The 26,739-nt window shown below is 43.2% G+C and overlaps 1 protein-coding gene across 2 annotated transcripts in view; it reads left to right on the top strand.

The window, feature by feature from the left end:
* CFAP46 (cilia and flagella associated protein 46) overlaps nucleotides 1-26,739 on the top strand; it is a 1,580,346-nt gene that overhangs the window by 265,137 nt on the left and 1,288,470 nt on the right. For both annotated transcript variants that reach the window (XM_069239769.1, XM_069239768.1), the window contains exon 11: nucleotides 7,551-7,650. In XM_069239769.1, the coding sequence (XP_069095870.1) occupies nucleotides 7,551-7,650 (100 nt within the window). The remainder of the gene's footprint in view (nucleotides 1-7,550; nucleotides 7,651-26,739) is intronic.

The raw sequence follows: 26,739 nt of genomic DNA, 5'->3' as shown, positions 1-26,739 counted from the left end.
ATCCTGGAATATAACTCGGATAGTTGTCTTCCTGAAGACGGGCAACCCTCCAGAAGAACTTGGGTGATATTGCCCTATAGAACTTATCAATGCAGATGCCAAAATAGTCCCTAAGATCTTGGCTTCACGGCTTGCTCCCCTTACGGCCAACTTGGTTAACAGCATAACTTTATCCTGGGGCGTGAATCTACGGCACATGTTAACACTGCAATGGCAGCTTTCGATATTGCTGGGAAAGCTGCCTTCAACATGGTGATGATACTTTTGGACGCCAAGAAGGCATTCGATCATGTTGTGTGGGACAGCCTGTGGGCCCCAATGATGCTTTCATTTTTAGCAGCCGCTTGCTTAAATGGGTGCAGGCCTTTTTTAAAAGTCCTTGTGCCCAACTGGCTTATGCTGCGATCTTACCAGCTTCTTTTAGGATTTATTAGGGCACTAACCAGGGGCTGCCCCCCCTTCTTATTTGCAATATATTTGCAACCTTATTTGTGCTCCCTCCAACACAACAATTATATTCAGCCTTTTGTGTCTCAGGAACGCAAAGCAAACTTCAAATCACAGACTATGCGAATGACATTGCTTTTTATTCCTCATACCCGTTAGATGCCTTAATCTGTATTAAAGGGAAAGCCAGCATATTTGGTATTTTCTAGGGCTACAAATTAAATTTAGCTAAAATCCAGGTGCTTCTCAATTTCCAGCCTGAAAACTTGTTTCCTGGGGTTACACCTTAAGCTACTTACCTTGGGTTTCAGTGTCACGGGTGGGACACATTTTTAAGCTCAACTATGAGTCCTTCTTGAGAACGCTTGTAAAGAAGCTAAAAGGATGGCACCGGTTGCCAATAGGTATCGTCGGCTGTTTATAAAAATGAATATTTTACCTAAATGTTATACTTGTTTCGTTTTTGTGTCCCAAATTCCCTTTTCAAACAATTTGATGGTGTCATTAGCAATTTCATCTGGGGATAAAGGGGTGCAAGGTGGGAAATTCAACTTTTTTTGGAACGTCCTCCTTTTTGCCCTGGTCACCCCCAAACGTTTTGACTGATACTGGTAGTTACTGACTCTGACTTTGCCCTGGGTACAGCTAACCAGTCCCAGGGCCAGTGCTCTGTGTAAAATGCATTATGCAAATTAGGCTAATTATAATTGGCTGTGTCAACCTACCTGTACGTCCCTAGTATATGGTAGGGCATGTCGGTTTTGAGGCCTCAGCATAGTTAGTGCGCCCGTAGGTGCACTGCTGTGGTGCCCAGTGTCATTACAAGGCAGACCTGCCATGCTGGCTGCTTTTAAGTTAAAGTAAACCCCAAATTCGACTTTGGAATTAAAAGTACTTCCAAAGACCTAAGCTACCTTATTCTTAGATAGAAGTGACCCGTAGGCTGTGCCCTAAGTGCCCCAAGGGTTGGGTGCAGTGTAACTATAAGCAGGAACTTTATAAATGATGTTTTGTAAGCCCTGGGGAAGGAACATAGCTAAAATATGTTTTTCCCCATTGTAGTGATTGGGCTCCATAGGCTAACATGGAAAGATGTTATTTTAAAATAATAAAGTCTTATTTTCCATAGGAAGGAGCTAAATATGGCAAGTTTAGTATCACATTGAAAGTTATATTAAATCCAACAACTTGCCCCAGTTGAATTTAATACAACGTGTACCTGGAAAGAGTTTTAGAACTCCTGCTAAAAGTTACCAACTTAAGCCCTGTAGTGCCCTACTGTAGGAAGCTGGCCTGGTGTGTGGTGGGTACCCAATGTACTTACACCTTGTACCAGGTGCAGATATCCCCTCTTAGTGAAGTTTAGGCAGTGTCTAGAAGCCAGGCTCTCTAGAGGTAGCTGTGGATGAGCAGCCAAGGCTTATATAGGAAATATGCAAAGCTCATGCAAAGCCAATTTAGTCACTCAGCACTTACACACATGAAAGAAAACACTCAGTTGTACTTTATTTTTTTAAGACCTGTGGAGAGAGGGGACCAAGTCTAAAAGTGTCAGTGGCGTCCAGGAGGAGGAGGAGGAGGAGTAGGAGTAGGAGCTACTCCCCACCCAGCTGTACTTGCAGGAGTTGGTCGACGGTGAGGAAAAACAGGTCAGCACCGCAGCCCTAGAGCCGGAGAAGAATTCCTGATGGATGCAGAAGATGTCCCATGCTGGAATAAAGATTGCAGACTGGTGTAGGTGCAGGAATTCCACCAGCAAGCCTTGGCAAAGACAAATTTGCAGTTAGTGGAAAAGTGGAGCTACCGGGGACCAGCAGGGCCCAGGAGAACTCAACGCAGGAGGGGGAGTCAGAGGGGACCCTCAGCGGCACAGAGTTCACAGGAGCAAAGGCAGCACCCACAGGAGTCCCACAGGAGGGGGACACATGAGTCGCAGAAGGAGACCATGCAGCACTACAGAAAGGGATCCCACGCAACAGGAGGACCACACAGAGGGCTGTGCGTCGCAGGAAGAAGTGCTGGGAGCTGGTGCTACATGTTGCCGGAAGATCCCTTGGAGGAGATGCAAACAAGCTTTGGCAGCTGCAAGAGATGTGGTGCACAGGGGTACTGTCATGCATGGGAAGGCAAGGGCTTACCTCCACCAAAGTTGTACATCTGGCAGAGAGGACCAAGATAACTACTCTGGACTACCACCTGTGATGCAGGATCCATGCAGCTCAGGCTGAGGGGAGATCCACGCAGCCAGTCATTGTTGCAGCAGGTGCCTGTGGATGCAGGGGAGTGACTCCTTCTCTCCAAGGGAGATTCCTTCTTTCTTCCAATGCAGACTGAAGACACTCCACCCTCAGTGGATGCACAGCTTGTGAAAATATTGCAATTGCTGGCAGGAGCCCTGGGAACAGTGTTGCAGAAGAGTTCTTCTTGACGGCACCTTGTCGGGTCCTGGAGGTTCCAGTCACAATTCCAGAGCCAGAAGTTGAAATGGAGGTTGCAGAGGAGCCTTGCTGAAATCTTGCAAGTCGAATCTGAGGACCCACCTACGAGAGAGACCGTAAAGAGCCCTGAAAGGGGGATTGGTCACTAGCCAGGTAAGCACCTATCAGGAGGGGGCTCTGACGTCACCTGCCTGGCCTGGCCACTCAGATGCGCTCAGAGTTCCCTGCCAATCTTGGAAACAAGATGGCAGAACCCAGGTATCCTCTGGAGGAGCTCTGAGCACCATACCTGTGGTGGTGATGGACAGTGGAGGGGTCACTTCCCTTTCCATTGTCCAGTTTCATACCTGGACTTGGGGTTCCTGAACCGGTGTGGACTCGTTTAGGCATGGAGGGCACCAAATGTGCCCTTCAAAGCATACCCGTGGCTTGAGGAAGCTCCCCTCTCAAGCAAATCACACCTATTTCCAAAAGGAGAGGGTGTTACCCCCCTCTCCCAAAGGAAATACTTTTTTCTGCCTTCCTATGCTTGATCAGATCAAGCAGCAGGAGGGCAGAGACCTGTCTGAGGGGTGTCAGCAGCTTGGGCTGCCTGGAAAACCCTGTGAGACTGTGGTAGCAATGCTGGGGGTCCTCTAAGGAGCCCCCAGAGTGCATTGAATCTTACTTCCAATACTTGAAACAGTATTGGGGTATGACTCCGACATGTTTGATACCAAAAATGCCTAAGTTTGTTGTTTGATTATGTAGCTGGACATAGGTAGTGACCTATGCCCAGTAGACGCATAAAATGGCATCCCCGCACTCACGAAGACCCGGAAAATGGAACTGGAGTTCGTGGGGGCACCTCTGCTAGTGCAGGGATGCCCTCACACACAGATACTTGCACCCTGCCCTTTGTGCTAGGAGGGCTGGCCATAGGGGTGACTTGCAGTGACCTAGTAGTGAAAGGGTGAATGCACCCTTTCACGCAGGCTGCAATGGCAAGCTTGCAGAACACTTTGCATGGGCTCCCTATGGGTGGCATAATATATGCTGCAACGCACAGGGATTCCCTGGTACCCCAATGCCCTGGGTACCTATGTACCATATACTAGGGACTTACATGGGGGTAACAGTATGCCAAATGTGGGGTGAAAAAGGATCCAGCAACCAAGTTTTAAAGGCGAGAGTATAATCACTGGGGTCCTGGTTAGCAAGATCCCAGTGAACACAGTGAAACACACTGACAAACAGGCAAAACGTGGGGGCCACCAAACTAGAAAGAGGCTCCTTTCCTACACCTTCTCTGATTGGTCAGCCTCTAGCAGCCTGAGCCAGGCTACCTTGATGATGTGTGAAGTGGCCTCGACTGAAACAAAGGAAGCATCTGTTGAGAGGAGATCTGCTTCAGCAGATGGTAGAACAGGATGGGGAGAGAGCAGCCAAACTGGACTTTAAAGAGAGGGAAGGACATTTGGGACAGCAACTGTACCTCCCCATTTCCTGCAAACTCAGACAGCCAGGTGCTCCCTGATTATATTAAGAGAGGATTGGAAAGAGGTGTGTTAAGGGAAACGTAGCCACACTGGATGGAGTCAGCCAGATCTAAGATTGAATTTTTGCTATCTTTGATTTTGGAGGAATGTTGCTCCAAGGGATAAATTTTCACCACACTTCCCAGGAAGTGGTCACTCAAGAGGGTGGTGGCCTGCAAGTAATTGGACAGAGGCCCCCCACTTGCCACACCACACCAGACAAGAAGAAGGATTGCCCTGCTGGACACCTGGCCTTCATCTGGACATTGCATTCAGAAGGACTTCACCAGCTGCACACTTTTGGCTTCATAAAGAAAAGGACTTTGCCTGACTTCTAAAACCTCAAGAAGGGACTTTCTGTAAGCTAAAGGTAGAAAGGAGCTGACCAAAGTCCCCTGCAACAATTCCCGTAAAAATAGCCCAGCTGACCAGTGGTCATTTTTACATTTGAGTCAGATGCAATCAGGGAGTTGAAGTCCCAACCCTCAAGGAGTAACTCATAGCTTCTGGAACCTTGGGGTGAGTTGTGGACACCTAAAGAACCTTAAAATATCTTCTGGGAGAAGATCCAGAAACTTGCAGAAGTTTGGAGCAACTTTGGAAAAGGTTCCATAAGTGAACTTACCCGACGTCGTGAGTCAAGCTGGCCAACGTTGGCCATGACCTGGCCTGACTTGCAGGTTTGTCTCGCTGAAAAGCTCCGGAGCCCCAGACTTCCAGGATTTCACCAGGAGTTCGTAGAAAGGAAAGCCAATGACGTCACATTGAAATCGGCTGGATGTGGAGTGTCATCTGGCATCGGAGAGAAAAAAGCTCCAAAAAAGTTTCTAAGTCAGAATGTAAAAAGTTGACCGATGCTTCCCGCGCAGTGGATCTGAGGAGGGCTCCAGAGAGGTTGGCTTCAATTTCAACTTGATTCCGGACAAAGATTTCCATCCCGAAAAATCATCTAAGTCCAAGTGTAGAATCCTTGACCGAGGCCTCTTGTGAAGTGTATCCAAAGTGGGCTCCAGGGAGGTCAGCTTCAACAGGTGACTTTGTCCCGGTCCAGAAAATCTCCAAGAAAACAATTAAATGAGAAGTTAAAACTTAAACCGGGGTCTTCTGCTCACTTTAGCCAAGCAGGGCTACATCGCGGTTGGCCTCAAATTTTGACTTTGCCCCCATTGAGTGCGACCAGATGTCCAGATTGGCACTTTGGATTTTTGTGCGCTAGAAAACATCTTTAAAAATTCATCTCTCTGGTTCCCTATATTGGATTTTTGTTGTTTTAGTGACATTTGAAAGTTAAAACTATAACCTATTTTTATAAATTGGTGTTGTATTTTTGTGTTTTGTGTGTTACTTATTTACTGTTGTGATTATTGAATGCTTTACACACCTGTCTCCTAAATTAAGCCTAACTGCTCATTGCCAAGCCCCTAAGGGTTGATCTGGGATTAATTTATTGAGACCCTGACTGGACCTAGTAGGGGTTTGTGTCATATTGCTAAGTGGAGGTACTTACCTGCCCTTACTAATAATCCACTTTCCAACAGACCTATTAAGCTCCCTAGGGGATTTTGGCTCCCTGACTTTAAGCTGTATTTTTTGGCAGCGTTTGGTGGGTGACTCCACGTCATACTCACAACTGACAATCCGGACCCCTTGGCTTTTCGTTATCTCTTGGCACTCAGACAGGAACCTAGATTGTTTCTATTCAGACTTCAGGACCCTAATTATTTCAAGCGGTCAGATTCAAATGTATTAGAGGCACGATTTACATATGGCGGGAGATATCTGCTAAATACTCTATCGTTTATCAGCTCGGACATGCCTTTGTGGGATAAACCTATGTTACCGGCAATCTTTCATGCTCATACATGTACCTGACTTAACTATGGGGTTTCACGTCTGGGGCAATTCTATGACTTGAATAGCTTTCGCACTTTTGAAGGCTTGCAAAGTCTTTATGATCTTCCTCAATGTTTTTTTCTTTAGGTATCTCCAGATCAGGGATTATTTTTTGGTCAGGCTTGCAGCTTTACCTCAGCATTCTGACTGACTTAATTGTTGGCTTGCTGAATGCACCAAGGAAGTCTTTAGTAAGCAGAGTGTATCAATTTCTGTGCAAGCAACAGGCTGACAATAGTGCTCTACTTGCTGATCAATATAGCAAGGTCCTCTTCCAGAACAAAGCTCCTTCTGAAATCTTGGTTGCGTTAGGAGGTCTGAAAGGCTCTGCACACTCAAGTAATCTAAAAGTGGCGCAATTTAAAACTATATGTATGTTGTATTAAATGCCAGACAGGATAACACGGTGGGCTGTGAATCGGAGTTTGGGTAAGACCAGGTATCCTAAATGTGGCTTTGTGGCGGCAGATATCTCACATATGTTTGCCTCCTTCCCTGAGCTCAGGCGGTTTTGGACTGATGTCTGCCAGCTCACTGCCTTATGTATTACAACAGGTCTCCACTTCTCTTTTTAGGAAATTATGTTGGTCTACAGTCCGTGTACCAACTCAGGACTTGTACGAGTGCTTTCCATTGTCATTGTAATGTCACGGCTCTGTATTGGCAGTGCCTGGGTCTCTGCAGTACCCCCTAAAGTGGATGAGTGGTGGGCTACTTTAAAGCAGATCAACAAGCAAGAACGTGTGCTGGCTAAGTCTAGGGTTGTACGCTTGATTATAAAATGTGATCACATTGGTCTAGATTTAAGTGGGAGCCTATTGGAACCGATGCCATATATGCGTGCCTTTGTCTTCTCCTCTTTTCTCTGTTCCCTTTCCTTTATCTCTGTGAGCTTTGAATTTTCTTGTTTTCTTTACTTTTTTGTGCATGGCAAAGCTCTTTTGTGTAATGATTGTTTGATTGTGCTTGACACTAATAAAAATATTTTTTCTAAAAGGATCTTTTGTTTGCAAAGCTTTTCTAATGATTGAATGTTAATGTCTGCATATTCAGCTGGTAAATTCACTCATGTAATTTAATTTAGGAGAATATTGTTATTGTTGTAATAATCAACATGACATTATTATTATTATTATTATTATGGCCAATATTGTGTCTTAATCAACTTAGCATTGACATTACTATTGTCATTATTTGTATTAATATCAGTATAATTAATAATGTAATTCATAATAATAATATTATTATTTTGCAGGCTTCCTTTGGTCTTAGAACTCGCTCACCTCTGTCTAGAATTAAATTGTGTACAGCTCGCATTTGCCTGCATTTCTGATTTGAAGAATTCAAACATAACGGTAAGTGATATAAGATAATTCTTTAACTCCGTATCCATACATGTTCATTAATATTGGGTATTATTAGTATTACTACTGATTACATAAAAATAAAAAAAAATGGAATCTGTAAAATATTCTGCAAGATTAACACCAAGTTTACAATGTTTAATCAGCAAGTTAGCATTCCATTTTTGAGTAACCATACCAGAGTACAAGAGCGCTAGAAGAATGCCATAAAATTGATAACACTGCAGTGACAAAACTGTGACATCCCAGCTCCCTGAGAATATATAGTTGTCAAGGTACTTTTAGTGTTCACTTCAATATCTGCATATTTTTGGCTCAGAACCTGATGAGGAATCTTACTGCACCAGGCAACCTTTTGAGAGGAAGACCCGCACCATGTGTATTGGGAAGGACATTGGGCCTACGGTCATGCACAAGCTGTAGCAAAGTGAAGGATAACTTGTACAATCGAGAGGCTATGGCAGAGGAAGTGCACACTTTGCATTAAATCCAGAGATAACACCCTGGAGAGAAATCATTAGCCCTGTATAAAAGGTTGAAATTAGTGATCCTGTTGTATGGACGGCATTGGAAAATTAGATTCTACATGGCCAGACATTGGGAGGGGAGAGTCACCATTAGGGAGGTGGACTGCTTGGGGTTTGTGCCTTCAAAAAGGAGAGCTTACTGTATCCATAGAAGTACTACTGATATTAAATACTGGAGGCTTTTCCTTAATGGAGTAAGGTGCAAGTCACCTTAGTTTCTCTAATAGTTATTTTGTCAGCCCAGTATCCATAGCATAGCTTTACTTGCATGGTGTGTAGCACTTTCAAATAGTTAGTACAAGATACCAATATTTGGCCTCATCACACCAGGGCCACTTTATGGCAGAAGTTGGTAGCATTGTGCCATGAATACCACGGCCAGGATTGTACTGAGTGTAGGGAGCATGATGCCTAAGATACCCCAGTAGCTCAAGAAATACTACTGTTACGCTGGGTCAGCAACAAAGTGCATACAAAAGGCAAAGGCCAATATTTAAAATATTGTTTCAAATAGGCGCAGTACAATATTTTTTCCTACCAAGGGCACTAATGAGGTAAGGAATATAGTACCCAGTGCTGTAGATATTAAGGATATTGCAGGTCACTGAGAAGTTCTATAAACTTATAGAGGAATGAGTCTGAAGGCTGATTTCCTTTATAAGGTTACTGAACTCCACACCATCAACTTTTTCACACACTACTTAAAAACATGGTGTGTAGCTCTTTCGCATGGGCATGAGAGTATGTTTGCAAACATGAAGAATTAAAATAGAACACCTACTGCAAAATTAAACACATCAAAACCTTTTAGATATTTGTTGCAAAAATATATTAGATGCAGCTCAGTGCAAGTCAGCGTTTAAAAAACAAAATGCTGCAGTAGGTCAGAATGTTAAGAACGTGCAAAAAATATTCTGACTTTATAATAATTAACTTAGAAGCTCAAAAAATAAGCATGTTTGTTTTGCTTGTCACTGGTAAGCTAGAAAAATAGGGCAGAAGAGAGAAAAGCAACACAGCTGCTCCTTGACCTGACTTGACTTTCATCTCGGCTGCTGGCTCTGGAAGCAGGCATTGTGACATTATGTTGCAATCAAAGTTAGATTCTCTGTAGACAGACAGCAAAATTTATGATTGTTTATTTGAAGAATAAAGTCTTAGTTACAGCTAATAAGTAAGATGGTAAATGCCAATGTAAATGCCCCACCAGGAGAGCATCCTTGCTGCGCAGCCCACTCTCTCCAACTACCTTTCTTTACAACCAGGCACTCATCAACATTCTATTATAAATAACTGTTCCTCTCACTTCAATACTTGGCTGACATAAAGAGGTAGCACTGTAGAAGAGGTAAAGGTTAACCAGCATGTCCTTTCGTAAGACTGTGTGTGCTAGACATTACTTTTTGATGCCATCTTCGGAGACCGCTTTTAAATCTACACAGGTGTATCGAAATGTAGACTCTTCTCAGCCTCTATTCTTCACCTAAAGAACCAGCAGGAACTTTAGTAGCCATGCTTCTAATAGACAGTACAGAGCTTGCGTTCATATTCAACTTTGGTGATTATGTGGCATCAAGTAATGAGTGAAAGTAATTTGTATCGCCCAAAACATTGACTTTAACGAGCTGTTTTGCACCATTGAAATGACTAAAAATGCAGTCAGAAAAGATCATGGTAAGATAGTGTGGAAAAGACTATCTTTAACAAGCATTTGCAATGCAACAGGTCTCGCATTTGCTTGAGTTACAGCTATTAGTGTTGTAAACTCCTAACAGGACTTTTCTTGCCACATAAATTGGGGGAAAAAACAAGCGTGATCGCCCTGCGTGGAAGATAAAAAGATAAAGTAATGCCGAAACCATGCTGAAAACACTGAGCCTTTTATGTTTTCAGTAGTTGGCCGGTGCGCTCGAGGAGGGCTAAACACTGGAAAAGGCATGACGTATGCATTCCTTTCACTGCTGAAATCAAGTGGATTTTAAAAGGCAATCCCACGAACCAATGAAAGTGGCAGGCATGACATGGGCGTGGTTAAAAGCCCAAAGAGAGATTACAACAGGGACAGAGGGCTTGTGCGCTCGACCCTAAAAATAAAAATGAATTTGAGCTTGTGTAATGTAATTGGTGCTCATGTACACTGCTCTAATGCTTTTGGGGCGAGTTGAAACTACATAAAAATGAACATAAAATAACCAGCCATATTCCAATGAGACTAACCATATTGTGATCCATGAAAGCGATGATGTGGGAATGCGGGCCACTTTTTTTGGGAGTGCCTAGGCCTAACTCTGATCCCAGTCCGACCCTGACTACAACTGCTTTCTTCTTTCACAGAATAACGAGCCTTGCCAATACAGAACTAGACCTCCTCATCCAGCTATGCTCTCCATCAATGCAGTCAGAATCACAGTTCTGGTAGCTGGCAAAACTTTAGGCGCTATCTCCTGTCTTCTTTTGGTTGAGTATCATAATATTTGCAGTGATTTGTGCCACTCTTTGAAAAAAGAGTTTTACAGATACTCTCCAGGTAAATAAAACAATTTAGTTATGGGCAAAGGAAGACACTTAATTTGCCACGAAAACACATGATGAGGCACATTTTACTCAAGGTGTTCTACTATGAAACGGGTTCACGGAGGGCACACAATTTACAGTTTAACTGCTCCAATTCTGCCACACGCAAAATTAAGCCAACAATCCGTTACAAGATGTTAATAATAACATGGTATGTTGTTCTACTGGGTTAAAAATCAATGGTATTTCTGTTAGGAAGCGTACAGTAAGCCAGCCATAAACAAAAAACAAGAATTTGTTGAGCAGTCTTGTGGTTAGAACATGAAACACCATGACACACAAGTTCTCTAGGGACAACCCATTGTGTGGCCTCAAAGCCTTTCAGCCGTTTCCCCCGCCTCCTGCTGCCCCATGGGTGTCGGGTTACCAACACCAATACTAAGAAGGCTATAGTTTCTTGTAGAAATCGAGTCCATTTAATTGTACAGTATGCAGTTCAGCACAACAAAAAGGCCGTCCTTGAAAACAAAGTTTATGTAGCAATCACAGCCAATAGTCTTGTAGCAACCACAGCCAACACGTGTTTCATCCTATGAGAAAATGTTCTCTTAAGGACTTCATCAGGGCTGAAAGTAAATGAGAGCAATGACCATACATGTAGTATGTATATCAGAAATGGTCAGAGCAGAACACGACCAATTGAAAACGTGACAATGGTGAGCATAAGCAAACATGCCAATTGTGACTTTTGTGACATTAATCAAAATTAAAATTAAGTTCAAGTATAATTCACCAAATGAGAAACAAAACATACATCTAAAGAGGATGCCCAAATCAGTTAAGCAATGGAGCCCTCAAACAGGACCAACATATGCAATGTCTATATGTGCCAGAGGTTAACACACCACAAAATGTGCACGTCTCCACAAAACGGGTCAATAATCAGCATACACCCATGTGAAGTGAGAGAGTAAAAGAGAGTCGGAATAGTGTAGATCAAACAATAGTCATTCAAAACCATATCAACTAGTTAACAAGTCATTGAAAAGCCCATAGTATATCCCAAAGTCAGTTAGGACATACCTTAACTCAAGTAAGCATTAAGTAGGAAATAATCTTCACACCAATTCTGCGATGTCTGCGGAAACATCAGAAGATCAACCCTATATTTATCTCCTAAACCTTAAATGTCCGTAGTGAAAAGAAAACCCCACCAAATATATTAAATACAACCATGGCCAGTGAGCCCCGACTGACCTTTAAAAGCATACATCAGTCCAACGTTGTTAATATTTCCCGAAGTAGTTTCAACTCGTATCTAAAGTGAATTGAACGTACAGTGGGTATCAGTAAGGTGAACCTTATCGCAAAATTCCCTAGTGGGAACTCAATAACATAACAGAGCGAAAAAGAAATAACCAAAGTCCTATATCGCACCCACGATCAGTCACCTATTTAATAATGAATAATATCTGCAGTGGGAGAACACGCCACGGTCAAGTCATCCCGCGGCGTTCCCAGTATCGGAACCAGCGTCGGAGACGAACGGCTCGGGAAATTACTATTTAAACCGTCACCACGTGCACGTAAACGACAAGACAATGGAAAGGGGACTAGTATACAAATACGGGCGCCATCTTAGAAGGGTCTAAATACTTAGCTACGAAGAGGAACACATCAAAGATGCGAACCTCCTTCAATACTATGAGATAAACGGCCATAGTATGACCGGGAAATCTTCAAAACAACTCCGTCACCATGGTTGTGGGCTGGATAGTGACAACAAATAAAATCGGCCACGAAAATTTATATATCCCTGCCCTAAACCGCATGTATCAGACACCTGACTATCTGCGCAAGACTATAAAGATCCTAGTTGCCATTTTAAACCAACGTCCTAACAAGATAAACAAATACATAGTTAGCAAAAAGACTATTGAGTGACACTTTAAAATAATAGTGAAAGAGAAGAAACACAAGGTAACTGAGACGTGTCACATTAATAGATTATGCAACCTGTATGGCAAGTATAGACACACAATCTAATAATGCAATAAAGCGACATATGTGAGAGTGGTGGGTATAGGGAAAATGTTAAATTAATTACTAGAGCGACACATAATGAGTCCAAACAATAGTCATCATTGATAACATCATGAGTTGACTGAGTGATGGGATACAGAAGCTCATTTAAAATGAACTAACATAAAATGTGGTATTAAAGTACTTAGTCGAATCCCTAAGCAGAGAACAAGATATAGCACATCTTCCAATAATTACCATCATTGATAACATCATGAGGTGACTGAGTGATGAAATACAGAAGCTTTTTTTAAATGAACTAACAAAGTGTGGTATTAAAGTATTTAGTCGAATCCCTAAGTAGAGAACAAGACATAACACATCTTCCAATAGTTACCAACAAATTCATTAATCACCCAAATAATACTCCATCTCAAAATTGGTATTGAGACCATCTTCCACCGCTCTTAGTTTTAGGATCCAGTAACATTCTTTTCTCCTGAGGGCTAACTCTCTGTTACCTCCTCTAGGGTCTCTATTTATAAGATCAAATCCAAAGAATTCGAACCCAACCGTGTTGTTTCGTTTTGGGCAATGCCGCATATGGCTTACTATAGGGTATCTCTCATCCTCCTGTCTCAGGGCTCTGAAGTGTTCACTTGCCCTAGCCTTGAGTGGTCTGATAGTACTACCTATGTAATAAAGGCCACAATTGCATAAGATCATGTAGATGACAAACTTGCTATCACATGTAATATTGTGATTAATGTTAAATTGCAACCCAGTAGAGCTCCTAAATGTAGAGGTACCTGACTTGGCCCATCTACACATACCACAATGTCCACATTTAAAGAAACCCTTTCTACGGCTCGTAAGCCAATTATCATGGTTCTGTTTACTGCGAAAATTGGGGCATAGAATATTCTTAAGAGTTCTACCTCTTCTAAAGGTAAAGATTGGAGTATCCGAGAGCACCTTTCTAAGATTAGAATCAGCTGTTAAGATATACCAATATCTGTTCATACATTGTCGCAATAGAGTAGCTGTTTTCGTATAGTTGACAATACAGCGAATGACACTGTCTCTAGGTCTCGATTTATGACACAGTGTGTCTGATCTTTTTAATCGCATCACCCTCGTACGAGCTTTGCTAATCACATTAGAAGAATATCCCTGTGCTTGACAAAAGAAAACAAAGGCAAAAACATTGGAGGATTAAGGAAGATCCTCTTGCCAGGAGCACCGTGCCACGAATGAGTTGAAATGTTACTGTATGGACTTACTGTGAGCGCCTAATCCTAGGACTATCTTCCTGGGTATTATTGCCATTGTTTTCTTTTGTCAAGCATAGGGGTGCGGCTCCAGACCTTTCTATTTGTTTACTTTTTGTGCATTGTTCTTGTGTATTCTATAGCGTAATTATGGACCGGGATAGATTAGCAGCAGACATCTTTGGCAATCTAGAGCAGACAGGGACTATACCTAAACCACATTCATCGGGTGCCCAACATACCAAAGTGGGGCTCCGGGATAGATTCTTCAAATTAGAAAAACTGAAGAAACAGGAGGTGTCGAAATGGTGGGATGGGGCCACCTTAAAACAATATGTAAAATTTAACAGGATACCGAGGGGATGAAGATCACATATTTTCCCCACATTTGATGATCTTGATCCAGATCTCTTGGACAGTTGGGAGCGGGAATTGGTTTCAAGTTCACTCAGACTAATGAATATCCTGATAGAAAACTCAGAGAGGAAAGTGACTAGACTTCAAACAGATATTTTGGAATTAGAAACAGAAATTAAGAATATGGGTTTGGAGGAACCAACTGCAAAAAACTATAAAATTCTGAATGAAATCATAGATCAACATCAAAACGAGATCACACAAAGAAAAGCTTGTAAACTTAGACGTGACGAGTTGGATTACAAAAATGGCAGGATTTTCACGTATTCACGTAAATATGATCATTTAATCAAAAGGAACGAACCCCCACATAATTATGATGCGGACTCCTCATCCTCACTGAATAGTATATCCACCAATAATAGTGACATGAGTGCTTCTTCAAGTGCTTCTAGACAGGACATAGCAGTACAACAAGGGACTTCCTCTTTTTTAGCAGAGGTCCAAAGGATAAGACAGGGACAATGGGAGACAAGTCGACGTATGGTAGATCCAGGAAAACCAGGAGGGGTGGGAGAGGTAGAGCACACGGATGCAAGGAAAGGAATGAAAACAAGATCTTGGAACAAGCCAAAATAGGCACTTCTGAAAGTGGTTCTATTAATATTATTAATCTCTCCAAACTGGAACTCACTACTCACGATGTTTCACTTCTTAGCAAGGGTCTGGGGTTTTGTCCAGGAGACTTTGGAGACTTTCAGAGAACGAAAATAGATTTTTTAAAATTCATTAGACGCCTAAAACTAAAGAAACATTTCATGAACCAATCTGACAATAGCGACACTGATATCTTCCTAGACGCTCATAACGAGGGACATCCTCTGTCCATTAAGGACATCCAGGATACTGCCACTTTACTGTCAATTGCTGATTGCGAACAGGATCCAACTACTATATCACGTATCTTATCGGATCTTGATATTCCATCTGACACACTCCCTAGCGGTTTGAGAAACAAATCAAGTTGGACACCAACTCTTATGAAGGACAACTGTATAGATGTATAGATACCTTCTTCAAAGTAGTCTGGCGTGATCTAAATATATTAGAATTGAAAAACGCTACTCGACAACACGTTTGGCATCAGAACTTGAGCCAAGCATAAAGGACTAATCTGAGACCATTACGAACTAATGATGATATCACTATAAGAGAGGCAGATAAAGGGGGAAACATTGTGATTATGAACACCTCAGATTATGAACAAGAGATATATAGACAACTAGGAGATGGTACTTGCTATGAGAAGATCTCTTCAGATCCTATTCCCGCACTTGCTAATAAAATCAATAAATTCTTACATGAATGTTTGGAGCTTTCACTTTTGAAAAAGGAAGAATTTATGTACCTTCGTGTGCACAGAGCCAGAAACCCTTGTATTTATGTACTACCTAAAATACATAAGAATCCTACCTCCCCGCCGGGTAGGCCTATTGTTTCAGGTATAGGTGGTCCTACAGAGAGACTTTCAGAATATGTTGACATCTTCTTACAGCCATTTGTTGGTAACTTACCATCTTATATTAAGGATACTAAACATATTCTTAGTATATTAACTGACATTACTTGGGAACCAGGAATGAGACTAGTCACACTAGATGTTACCTCTTTATACACTAGTATTAACCATGAACAAGGAAAGGAAGCCCTGCGTCACTTTCTTTACAGGAGACCGGCGGGCTTATATGGCCACACCACTATGCTAATTAATATGGTGGATTTGATCTTGAACAATAATTTTTTCTTATTTAAAAATGACTGGTATCGCCAAAGACAAGGTGTCGCTATGGGTTCAAAATTTTCACCAGCTTATGCTAATCTCTTTATGGGGTTGTTCGAACATAATAAGATCTGGAGTAGAGAGGGGGGAACTAGGGTTTCGGACATACTCTATTGGGGCAGGTATATTGATGATTGTTTGATGATTTGGACAGGTGATTTACAAAAACTGAATGGATTTATAAACTATCTAAACATCAATGATTTTAATATTCATTTCACTTCTGAACATAGTGTGACAAACATTGCCTTGCTAGATGTGGAACTTCTTATCCGTAATAATAAAATAGAGAGTCGGTTATACAGAAAAAGTACTTCTTGCAACTCTATTTTACATGCGAAGAGCGCACATCCTATCCATCAAATTAACTCGATCCCATATGGTGAGATGGTGAGGGCAAGACGTAACTGTAGGCTTGAAACAGACTTTGCACCATGGGTTGAGGACATGAGCAATAGATTTAAAACACGGGGATATTCTTCTAATGTGATTAGCAAAGCTCGTACGAGGGTGATGCGATTAAAAAGATCAGACACACTGTGTCATAAATGGAGACCTAGAGACAGTGTCATTCGCTGTATTGTCAACTATACGAAAACAGCTACTCTATTGCGACAATGTATGAACAGATATTGGTATATCTTAACAGCTGATTCTAATCTTAGAAAGGTGCTCTCGGAAACTCCAATCTTTACCTTTAGAAGAGGTAGAACTCTTAAGAATATTCTATGCCCCAATTTTCGCAGTAAACAGAACCATGATAATTGGCTTACGAGCCGTAGTAAGGGTTTCTTTAAATGTGGACATTGTGGTATGTGTAGATGGGCCAAGTCAGGTATCTCTAGATTTAGGAGCTCTACTGGGATGCAATTTAACATTAATCACAATATTACATGTGATAGCAAGTTTGTCATCTACATGATCTTATGCAATTGTGGCCTTTATTACATAGGTAGTACTATCAGACCACTCAAGGCTAGGGCAAGTGAACACTTCAGAGCCCTGAGACAGGAGGATGAGAGATACCCTATAGTAAGCCATATGCGGCATTGCCCAAAACGAAACAACACGGTTGGGTTCGAATTCTTTGGATTTGATCTTATAAATAGAGACCCTAGAGGAGGTAACAGAGAGTTAGCCCTCAGGAGAAAAGAATGTTACTGGATCCTAAAACTCAGAGCGGTGGAAGATGGTCTCAATACCAATTTTGAGATGGAGTATTATTTGGGTGATTAATGAATTTGTTGGTAACTATTGGAAGATGTGTTATGTCTTGTTCTCTACTTAGGGATTCGACTAAATACTTTAATACCACACTTTATGTTAGTTCATTTAAAAAAAGCTTCTGTATTTCATCACTCAGTCACCTCATGATGTTATCAATGATGGTAATTATTGGAAGATGTGCTATATCTTGTTCTCTGCTTAGGGATTCGACTAAGTACTTTAATACCACATTTTATGTTAGTTCATTTTAAATGAGCTTCTGTATCCCATCACTCAGTCACCTCATGATGTTATCAATGATGACTATTGTTTGGACTCATTATGTGTCGCTTTAGTAATTAATTTAACATTTTCCCTATACCCACCACTCTCACATATGTCGCTTTATTGCATTGTGGGTGGGTTGTATAACCAGTGTAATGTGTATATACCATCATCACTTCATATGTATATCAAGTATGTGATTTCGGATATTAGATTGTGTGTTTTTCTCTTCCAGGGGATCCTCATCAATAGTCATAAACATTGAATATTCCCGCCCTTGTGCGGGGACCCCGGAGCATGTATAAAATACACACATATAAAGTATGAAATATGCACGAAAAAATATATATATAGCATTTTTAGTAGACATATCTTTCATACTAAATTCATATATACATGTGTAAAACAGCAATGCAGGCTATAATCATAAACAAGCTAAAATGCTTTATTTCTATGGAGTTTTTTTTTCTTTTTTTTTTTTAAACATTATAAAATTACAATAGAGAATAAATATCTACCCAAGCCCCCAAAACTGGGCTTAGGGAAATAAGCAGCAGCAATATCTAGAGAAAAAAGAGAAAAACTACATTGAAAAACAATGGAGCATTCTTAGCCAATAGGCTGCATGCAGGTTAACGCAGGAGAACCATCAAAACTTTGGCACCGTGCCTTTAAGACCCTGAGCACCTCCAGTATCCCACCATGCCTCAGGGTTGAAGGAAAGGTGACAGTTGGTTCACAGTTAGGTCAGTTCTTTTTTCCGGCTTCTTCTGAGAGGATCCTGGAGCATTGAGCTCTCTGTTTTTCTGAGTTTTTCTCAGAAAAATCCTTTAAAACAGCGTTTTTTCCTGTTTCACTCGACAGATAACATCTTTGTCTGAGTTTGGCAGTTTTTTCCTGACAGAAAAATGCCTTCACTTTTTGTCAAATGCCCTTCTTGTGGGAAGAAGAAAGCCCAGTCAGACCCACACTCTCTGTGTATTGTGTGCCTGCCTCAGAGTCACTGCCCTGAGACTTGCAAACACTGCAAGAATATGTCAAAGAGGACTCTGAAGGACAGAGAGAAGATCAGGCTACATGGGCTTCATGAGAGGCAAAAGTCATCGTCCTCTTCACTTCCCAGGAACCAGCAGGCCATTCTCAGGAGAGAATGGCCAGGTCGACGTCAACAGGTAGGAAAGTACCTGTTTGTTCCCCGTCGACGTCGTCGCTGCCACCGTCTCACCGGCATAGATCGCCGTCGACGGCGACCCGCCCGACGTCGAAGGATATGGCGTCGAGGGAACATGGTCATCGCAGGGGCATATCTCTGTCGACGGCAGCCCGCCGATCGACGTCGAGCCATCACCGGCGATCCCGTTCGCCGCCGAAGACTTCACACCCCTTGACGTCAAGAGACACGACGTCGAAATCGCCACGATGGCATGAGCGACATCCGCCGTCGGCCACTCGCCGTTCCACGTCGAGGCACACGACGGCGAGTAGGTCAAGGTCCAGAGATCGCCGCTCGACGTCAAGACACTCTACGTCGAGGCACTCAACGTCGAGACATTCAACGTCGAGACCGGACCAACCAGTGTGCCCTTTGACGTCGGCACAGCAGTCGACGTCGAGACAGGTTTTACCTGTCTCGCAGGGAGTAGAGCATCATCCTCCAGCAGATAAGGCACCATCTCCAGTGGTCTCCATACGGAGCGACTCATCTCATTCGAGAGCGGCATCATCGGGCATGTTTCTCCCATCAACTTATCACCTAGATGGTTGGAGAGCCTGAATAGACCAGCGGCCTCCCCGGATTCACAATACTCTCGAATGTACTCTCCTACTGCCTCTCTCCCGAGAACACCATCGCGACAGCGCGGGCAGGACGGGCTCGTTCTGCTCCTAGTCAACCGACCGCGAGGCCTGGGCGCTCTGTTACAGCGTCTCGCAGCAGGTCTCGTTGCCAACGGAGATCCATTTCACGATCACGACACAGAAGATCACCCTCTTGGTCGTCCTCAGGATCATCTGTTGGGCGTTACTCCCCCACCCTAACGGATTCTCCACCTGCTAGGATCTCACCGGTGGATGACATTACCACTTTTAACGAGGTGCTGTTAAGGGGAGCGCAGAAATTGAGTATAGAGGTTCCGGAGCCAACTACCTCCTCGTCAGTCATCTTTGAGACTCTGCAGCACAGATCAGTGTCGAAAAAGCTACTACCACTAGTGCCTGGCTTATTGCAGCCAACCATGGACACTTTTCAGACCCCAGCCACACTCAAGTCTGCCCCGGCTAGGATTAAAAAAATATATAAGGCTCCCGAACAGGATCCTTTATTCCTAAGAAAGGATCCGCCTCCGGATTCTGTTATATTGGCCGCAGCCCGAAAAACCCACTCGGTGGCATCATCCTCCACGGTCCCCCCGGATAAAGAGAGCAGGCATCTAGACTCTCTGGGGAGAAAGATGTGCGGTACGGCGGCATCTGCAATGAAAGTCTCCAGCGCTTCTGCACTCCTGGGCAGGTATGACCGTTCTCTGTGGGACTCCCTCCACAGATTCACAGAAAAATTGCCTAGAGAAGACAGACAGGACTTTCAAGAAATCCTGCAAGAGGGATGCCTGGTATCCAACCAGGTCATCAGCGCGGCGGCGGATGGGGCGGACTTAGCTGCGCATGGGTACGCGCATGGAATCTGTGCTAGAAGGTCTTCCTGGCTGAGACTGACTGGTTTAAAGCAGGAAGCACAGCAGCGCATCCTAAATCTCCCATTCAGCGGGAACTCGCTGTTCGGTACCCATGCAGATGAAGAGATGGCCCGCATGAAGACAGAGGTGGACACCATGAGGGCAGTAGGCCTGGAAAGGAAGAAAGATTTCAGGCGGAGGTACAGGCCTTATGACAGGCGCCCGTTCCAGCAGAGGGTTCAAACCCCTCACTGGTCCCAAAGGCCACAACAACGGCAAGGACGCCCCCTTTTTCAGGCTCGTAAGCCCACAAGGGAGCGAGGGTCAAGTAGACCTCAACAGTCCACACCGAAAGCGCCGGCGAAACAATGAGATCTCGCTTCCCTCGACACTGTACACCACTCCGGTGGGGGAAAGTATCACAGGTTATCTTCACGAGTGGCACTCTATCACAAAAGACAAATCGGTGCTCAACATTGTCGAAAATGGCTACTCTCTTCTTTTCAGACAGCCTCCACCACACTTGCCACCAGCCAGATGCATTCCATCTCATCTCAGCCTGCTGCGCAAAGAGGCTCTCGCCCTCTTACAAAAGAAAGCAATAGAAAAGGTTCCACCTGCGCACAGAGGAAAGGGGGTTTACTCCCGTTATTTTCTGGTGGCAAAAAAGGGCCGAGAGGGCGTTTTCAGACCAATTCTGGACTTACGGCTGCTGAACAAGTACATAAGAAAACAGAAGTTCAGGATGCTAGCCCTTCACCAGATTTTCCCGCAACTACATCAGGGAGACTGGATGTGCTCCATCGACCTGCAGGATGCATATTTTCACATCCCAATAGCTCCCAAGCATCGGAAATTCTTGCGTTTCCAAATAGCTTCACAGCACTATCAGTTCAGAGTTCTACCATTCGGCCTGAAATCTGCCCCCCGCGTCTTCTCGAAATGTGTGGCAGTGGTAGCGGCACATCTTCGAAAACAAAAGATCTTCATCTACCCATACCTAGACGACTGGTTACTGAAGGCTTCCTCTCCGGATCAGGCGAGAGGCCATCGGGACATTGTGCTCAGGGTTTTCGAGTCTCTAGGTCTTCAAATCAACTACCAAAAGTCAACCTTGATTCCAACACAGAACCTTCACTACCTGGGAGCTATACTAAACACAGAGCTCCAAAGAGTGTATCCTTCGGAGGAAAGACTTTTATCGATACACAGGAAGTGTCAAGACCTGTTAAAAGCCGACGCACCTACTGCCCGTCAGGTGACATCGCTACTGGGCTCCATGGCTTCATGCATTTTCATTGTCCCAAATGCGAGGCTGCACATGAGGCCCCTTCAAGAGGCATTGGAGAGCAACTGGAGCCAAAGGACAGGTCGCTGGGAGGACAGAGTGCGGCTACCGACAGCGGCACTTCAGTCATTGCAATGGTGGATGCACAGACCTCACCTGTCAGTAGGTTCTCCGTTTCACCAGGTAGTTCCATCCGACACTCTGGTAACGGATGCATCTCTTTGGGGATGGGGGGCTCATCTGGGTCCCCTCCAAGCTCAGGGCCTGTGGTCCGACAAGGAAAGGAACTACCACATCAATCTGCTGGAACTCAGAGCGGTCCATCTGGCTCTCAAGTCTTTCTCTCCATTGATTCAGGGGAAATCTCTCCTAATACAAACGGACAATACAACCACAATTTATTATTTGAACAGACAGGGGGGAACGAGATCCCTACCCCTATCTCGAGAGTCCCAAACGATATGGCATTGGCTCCTGGCCAGGGGAATGTCAATTACAGCGGTTCACCTGCCAGGTCAACAAAACGTGGAAGCAGATTTCCTGAGCAGACACCTAGAGGACGCACACGATTGGGTCCTACACGGCGAAGTCGTCGAGGACATCTTCGCTCAATGGGGTCGACCTCAATTGGATCTCTTCGCAGACGAAGTAAAGAAGAAATGCCCAGACTTCGCATCCAGGTTCTACCGTCGGGGATCTCGAGGGAATGCCCTGTTGATCGACTGGTCAGGGATATTTCTCTACGCCTTTCCACCGATTCCCCTCATACCGGCAGTGATCAACAAACTTTACAAATCCAGAACCAGAATGATTCTCATAGCGCCACAATGGCCCCGTCAATTCTGGTACACAGATCTCCTCAACCTTTCGGAAAAACCTCACAGGAGGCAGCCGTGCAGACCGGATCTTCTGAGCAGGATGGAGGGCAGGATTCTACATCCCAACCTACCCTCTCTGAGCTTAACAGCATGGCTCCTGAATTCCTGCAGTATGGACACCTAGGGCTCTCGCAGGAGTGCATGAACATCTTGAAAGAGTCCAAACGGCCTTCCACGCGGCGTTCTTACGCTTTTAAGTGGAAGAGATTCTACATATGGTGCTGTCAACAAGGGCACAATCCCATACGGGCTCAGGAGGATGTCATACTGTCTTATTTACTTCATCTGGCAAAGTCCGGTCTGCAGGTATCATCTATTAAGGTACATTTGTCTGCCATTAGAGCCTATCGTAAGTCACCTTCTCAGGAATCCTTCTTTACGAAACCAGTAGTCAAGGATTTCTTAGAAGGTTTGAAAAAAGTTTTTCTGCCCATTCGGAGACCCTCTCCTCCATGGGAACTGAACACTGTCAAAACTTATGGGCCCTCCTTTCGAACCTATACACAAGGCCTCTTTACAACACCTTACGTGGAAGACAGCTTTTTTGGTAGCCATTACTTCCGCGAGGAGGGTCAGTGAAATTCAGGCTTTGTCTTCCAAAGAACCGTACACAGTTTTTCACGACAATAGAGTGGTTCTGCGAACTCACCCATCTTTCCTTCCGAAGGTGGTGTCAGAATTCCACATCAATCAAACTATATCTTTACCGACTTTCTTTCCCAATCCGGAGACTCCGGCGGAGAAAGCATTGCACTCCTTAGACTTGAAAAGAGTGCTGAAATTTTATTTGGATAAGACAAAATCGATTAGACATTCCAACCACTTGTTTGTAAATTATGGTCATTTGAGGACAGGAGAGGCAGCATCTAAACGAACGATATCAAGATGGATAGTTTCTTGTATTGTTAATACTTACCAGCTGGCTAATAAACAATTACTAGCTAGGCCTAAAGCGCATTCCACAAGGGGAAAAGCGGCTACTGCTGCCCTCCTTAACAATGTCCCAATCTCTGAGATTTGTAAGGCTGCTACATGGAAGTCTGTACATACTTTTACTAGACATTACTGTTTAGATTCAGATGCAAGAGCAGACGCCCAGGTTGGGCATGCCTCTCTGAGAAATTTATTTGCATAATACGTATCTATTCCTGCACTTCTATTAGACAGTCTGCAGAGTTTTTAGGGATGGGCTTGCTAATCTATTCAATGTTTATGACTATTGATGAGGATCCCCTGGAAGAGAAGGATTAGTTACTTACCTGTAAATCCTAGTTCTCTTCCAGGGGTATCCTCATCAAAGTCATAAACAACCCACCCTCCTCCTCGGACGCACGTCTCCTAGAAGTGCAGGACAGACTGTCTTTCGAATCAGTTTCACAGATTGTCACCGTAAAAAAGTACTAACATAACTGTGAACCAACTGTCACCTTTCCTTCACCCCTGAGGCATGGTGGGATACTGGAGGTGCTCAGGGTCTTAAAGGCACGGTGCCAAAGTTTTTATGGTTCTCCTGTGTTAACCTGCATGCAGCCTATTGGCTAAGAATGCTCCATTGTTTTTCAATGTAGTTTTTCTCTTTTTTCTCTAGATATTGCTGCTGCTTATTTCCCTAAGCCCAGTTTTGGGGGCTTGGGTAGATATTTATTCTCTATTGTAATTTTATAATGTTTAAAAAAAAAAAAAACTCCATAGAAATAAAGCATTTTAGCTCGTTTATGATTATAGCCTGCATTGCTGTTTTACACATGTATATATGAATTTAGTATGAAAGATATATATATATTGCATTTTTAGTAGACATTTTTTCATGCATATTTCATACTTTATATGTGTGTATTTTAAACATGCTCCGGGGTCCCCGCACAAGGGCGGGAATATTCAATGTTTATGACTTTGATGAGGATACCCCTGGAAGAGAACTAGGATTTACAGGTAAGTAACTAATCCATACTTGCCATACAGGTTGCATAATCTATTAATGTGACACGTCTCAGTTACCTTGTGTTTCTTCTCTTTCACTATTATTTTAAAGTGTCACTCAATAGTCTTTTTGCTAATTATGTATTTGTTTATCTTGTTAGGACGTTGGTTTAAAATGGCAACTAGGATCTTTATAGTCTTGCGCAGATAGTCAGGTGTCTGATACATGCAGTTTAGGGCAGGGATATATACATTTTCGTGGCCGATTTTATTTGTTGTCACTATCCAGCCCACAACCATGGTGACGGAGTTGTTTTGAAGATTTCCCGGTCATACTATGGCCGTTTATCTCATAGTATTGAAGGAGGTTTGCATCTTTGATGTGTTCCTCTTCGTAGCTAAGTATTTAGACCCTTCTAAGATGGCGCCCGTATTTGTATACTAGTCCCCTTTCCATTGTCTTGTCGTTTACGTGCACGCGGTGACGGTTTAAATAGTAATTTCCCGAGCCGTTCGTCTCCGACGCTGGTTCCGATACTGGGAACGCCGCGGGATGACTTGACCGTGGCGTGTTCTCCCACTGCAGATATTATTCATTATTAAATAGGTAAGTGATCGTGGGTGCGATATAAGACTTTGGTTATTTCTTTTTCGCTCTGTTATGTTATTGAGTACCCACTAGGCAAATTTGCGATAAGGTTCACCTTACTGATACCCACCGTACGTTCAATTCACTTTAGATACGAGTTGAAACTACTTCGGGAAATATTAACGACTTTGGACTGTTGTATGCTTTTAAAGGTCAGTCGGGGCTCACTGGCCATGGTTGTATTTATTATATTTGGTGGGGTTTTCTTTTCACTACGGATATTTAAGGTTTAGGAGATAAATATAGGGTTGATCTTCTGATGTTTCCGCAGACATCGCAGAATTGGTGTGAAGATTATTTCCTACTTAATGTTTACTTGAGTTAAGGTATGTCCTAACTGACTTTGGGATATACTATGGGCTTTTCAATGACTTCTTGTTAACTAGTTATTGTTTTGAATGACTATTGTTTGATCTACACTATTCCGACTCTCTTTTACTCTCTCACTTCACATGGGTGTATGCTGATTATTGACCCGTTTTGTGGAGACGTGCACATTTTGTGGTGTGTTAACCTCTGGCACATATAGACATTGCATATGTTGGTCCTGTTTGAGGGCTCCATTGCTTAACTGATTTGGGCATCCTCTTTAGATGTATGTTTTGTTTCTCATTTGGTGAATTATACTTGAACTTAATTTTAATTTTGATTAATGTCACAAAAGTCACAATTGGCATGTTTGCTTATGCTCACCATTGTCACGTTTTGAATTGGTCGTGTTCTGCTCTGACCATTTCTGATATACATACTGCATGTATAGTCATTGCTCTCATTTACTTTCAGCCCTGATGAAGTCCTTAAGAGAACATTTTCTCATAGAATGAAACACGTGTTGGCTGTGGTTGCTACAAGAATATTGGCTGTGATTGCTACATAAACTTTGTTTTCAAGGACGGCGTTTTTGTTGTGCTGAACTGCATACTGTACAATTAAATAGACTCGATTTCTACAAGAAACTATTGTCATTGTTCAATGAAGATTGGATACATCACTATGGATTCATGAGTGCCCTGACATTTGTGTTTTTTTCACTGTGAGTTTCCCTTGAAACATTGGAGGATTAAGGAAGATCCTCTTGCCAGGAGCACCGTGCCACGAATGAGTTGAAATGTTACTGTATGGACTTACTGTGAGAGCCCTAATCCTATGACTGTCTTCCTGGGTATTATTGCCTTTGTTTACCAATACTAAGAAGGCAGCAGTGCTGAAAACACACAGCGAACAAGGGGTACGGTAAACATTGCATTGCTCGCCGATCGCTCTGTGCAAACAACACTATTTAAACGCTGTAATATGTATGGCAAAATAGCTTAACGAAACAACCTTTTTGCGTTACACAATACCATAGTTTAAAATTAAATGTTTACCTCTCACAAATAACGTACACGAGTCCGGTTGGATCCGAAAGGATTCCACCTACTCAGGGTCCTTATCTAAGCGCGTATTGTTTGCTCTTGCTTAATGGTAAAAACGTGCTACATGTCAGGCAAGCTGCATTGTTGTCATGAAATAGAGACATTCTTAACTCACTGGCTTCTTGTGCTCTGCTGTTTCGGACGCTATTTCAAAGGCAGAGTGCTTACAGCGCTGGGCTACTGTGCGACTAAGACGGCTGCAACTCATGTTTGTACTGGAAGTGAACAGAGACTCG

The sequence above is a fragment of the Pleurodeles waltl genome, chromosome 6 (genome assembly GCF_031143425.1).
Source record: "Pleurodeles waltl isolate 20211129_DDA chromosome 6, aPleWal1.hap1.20221129, whole genome shotgun sequence".
NCBI lineage: Eukaryota > Metazoa > Chordata > Amphibia > Caudata > Salamandridae > Pleurodeles > Pleurodeles waltl.
The sequence above is the reverse complement of the archived record's forward strand: the minus strand, read 5'-3'. Positions and strand labels throughout refer to the sequence as shown.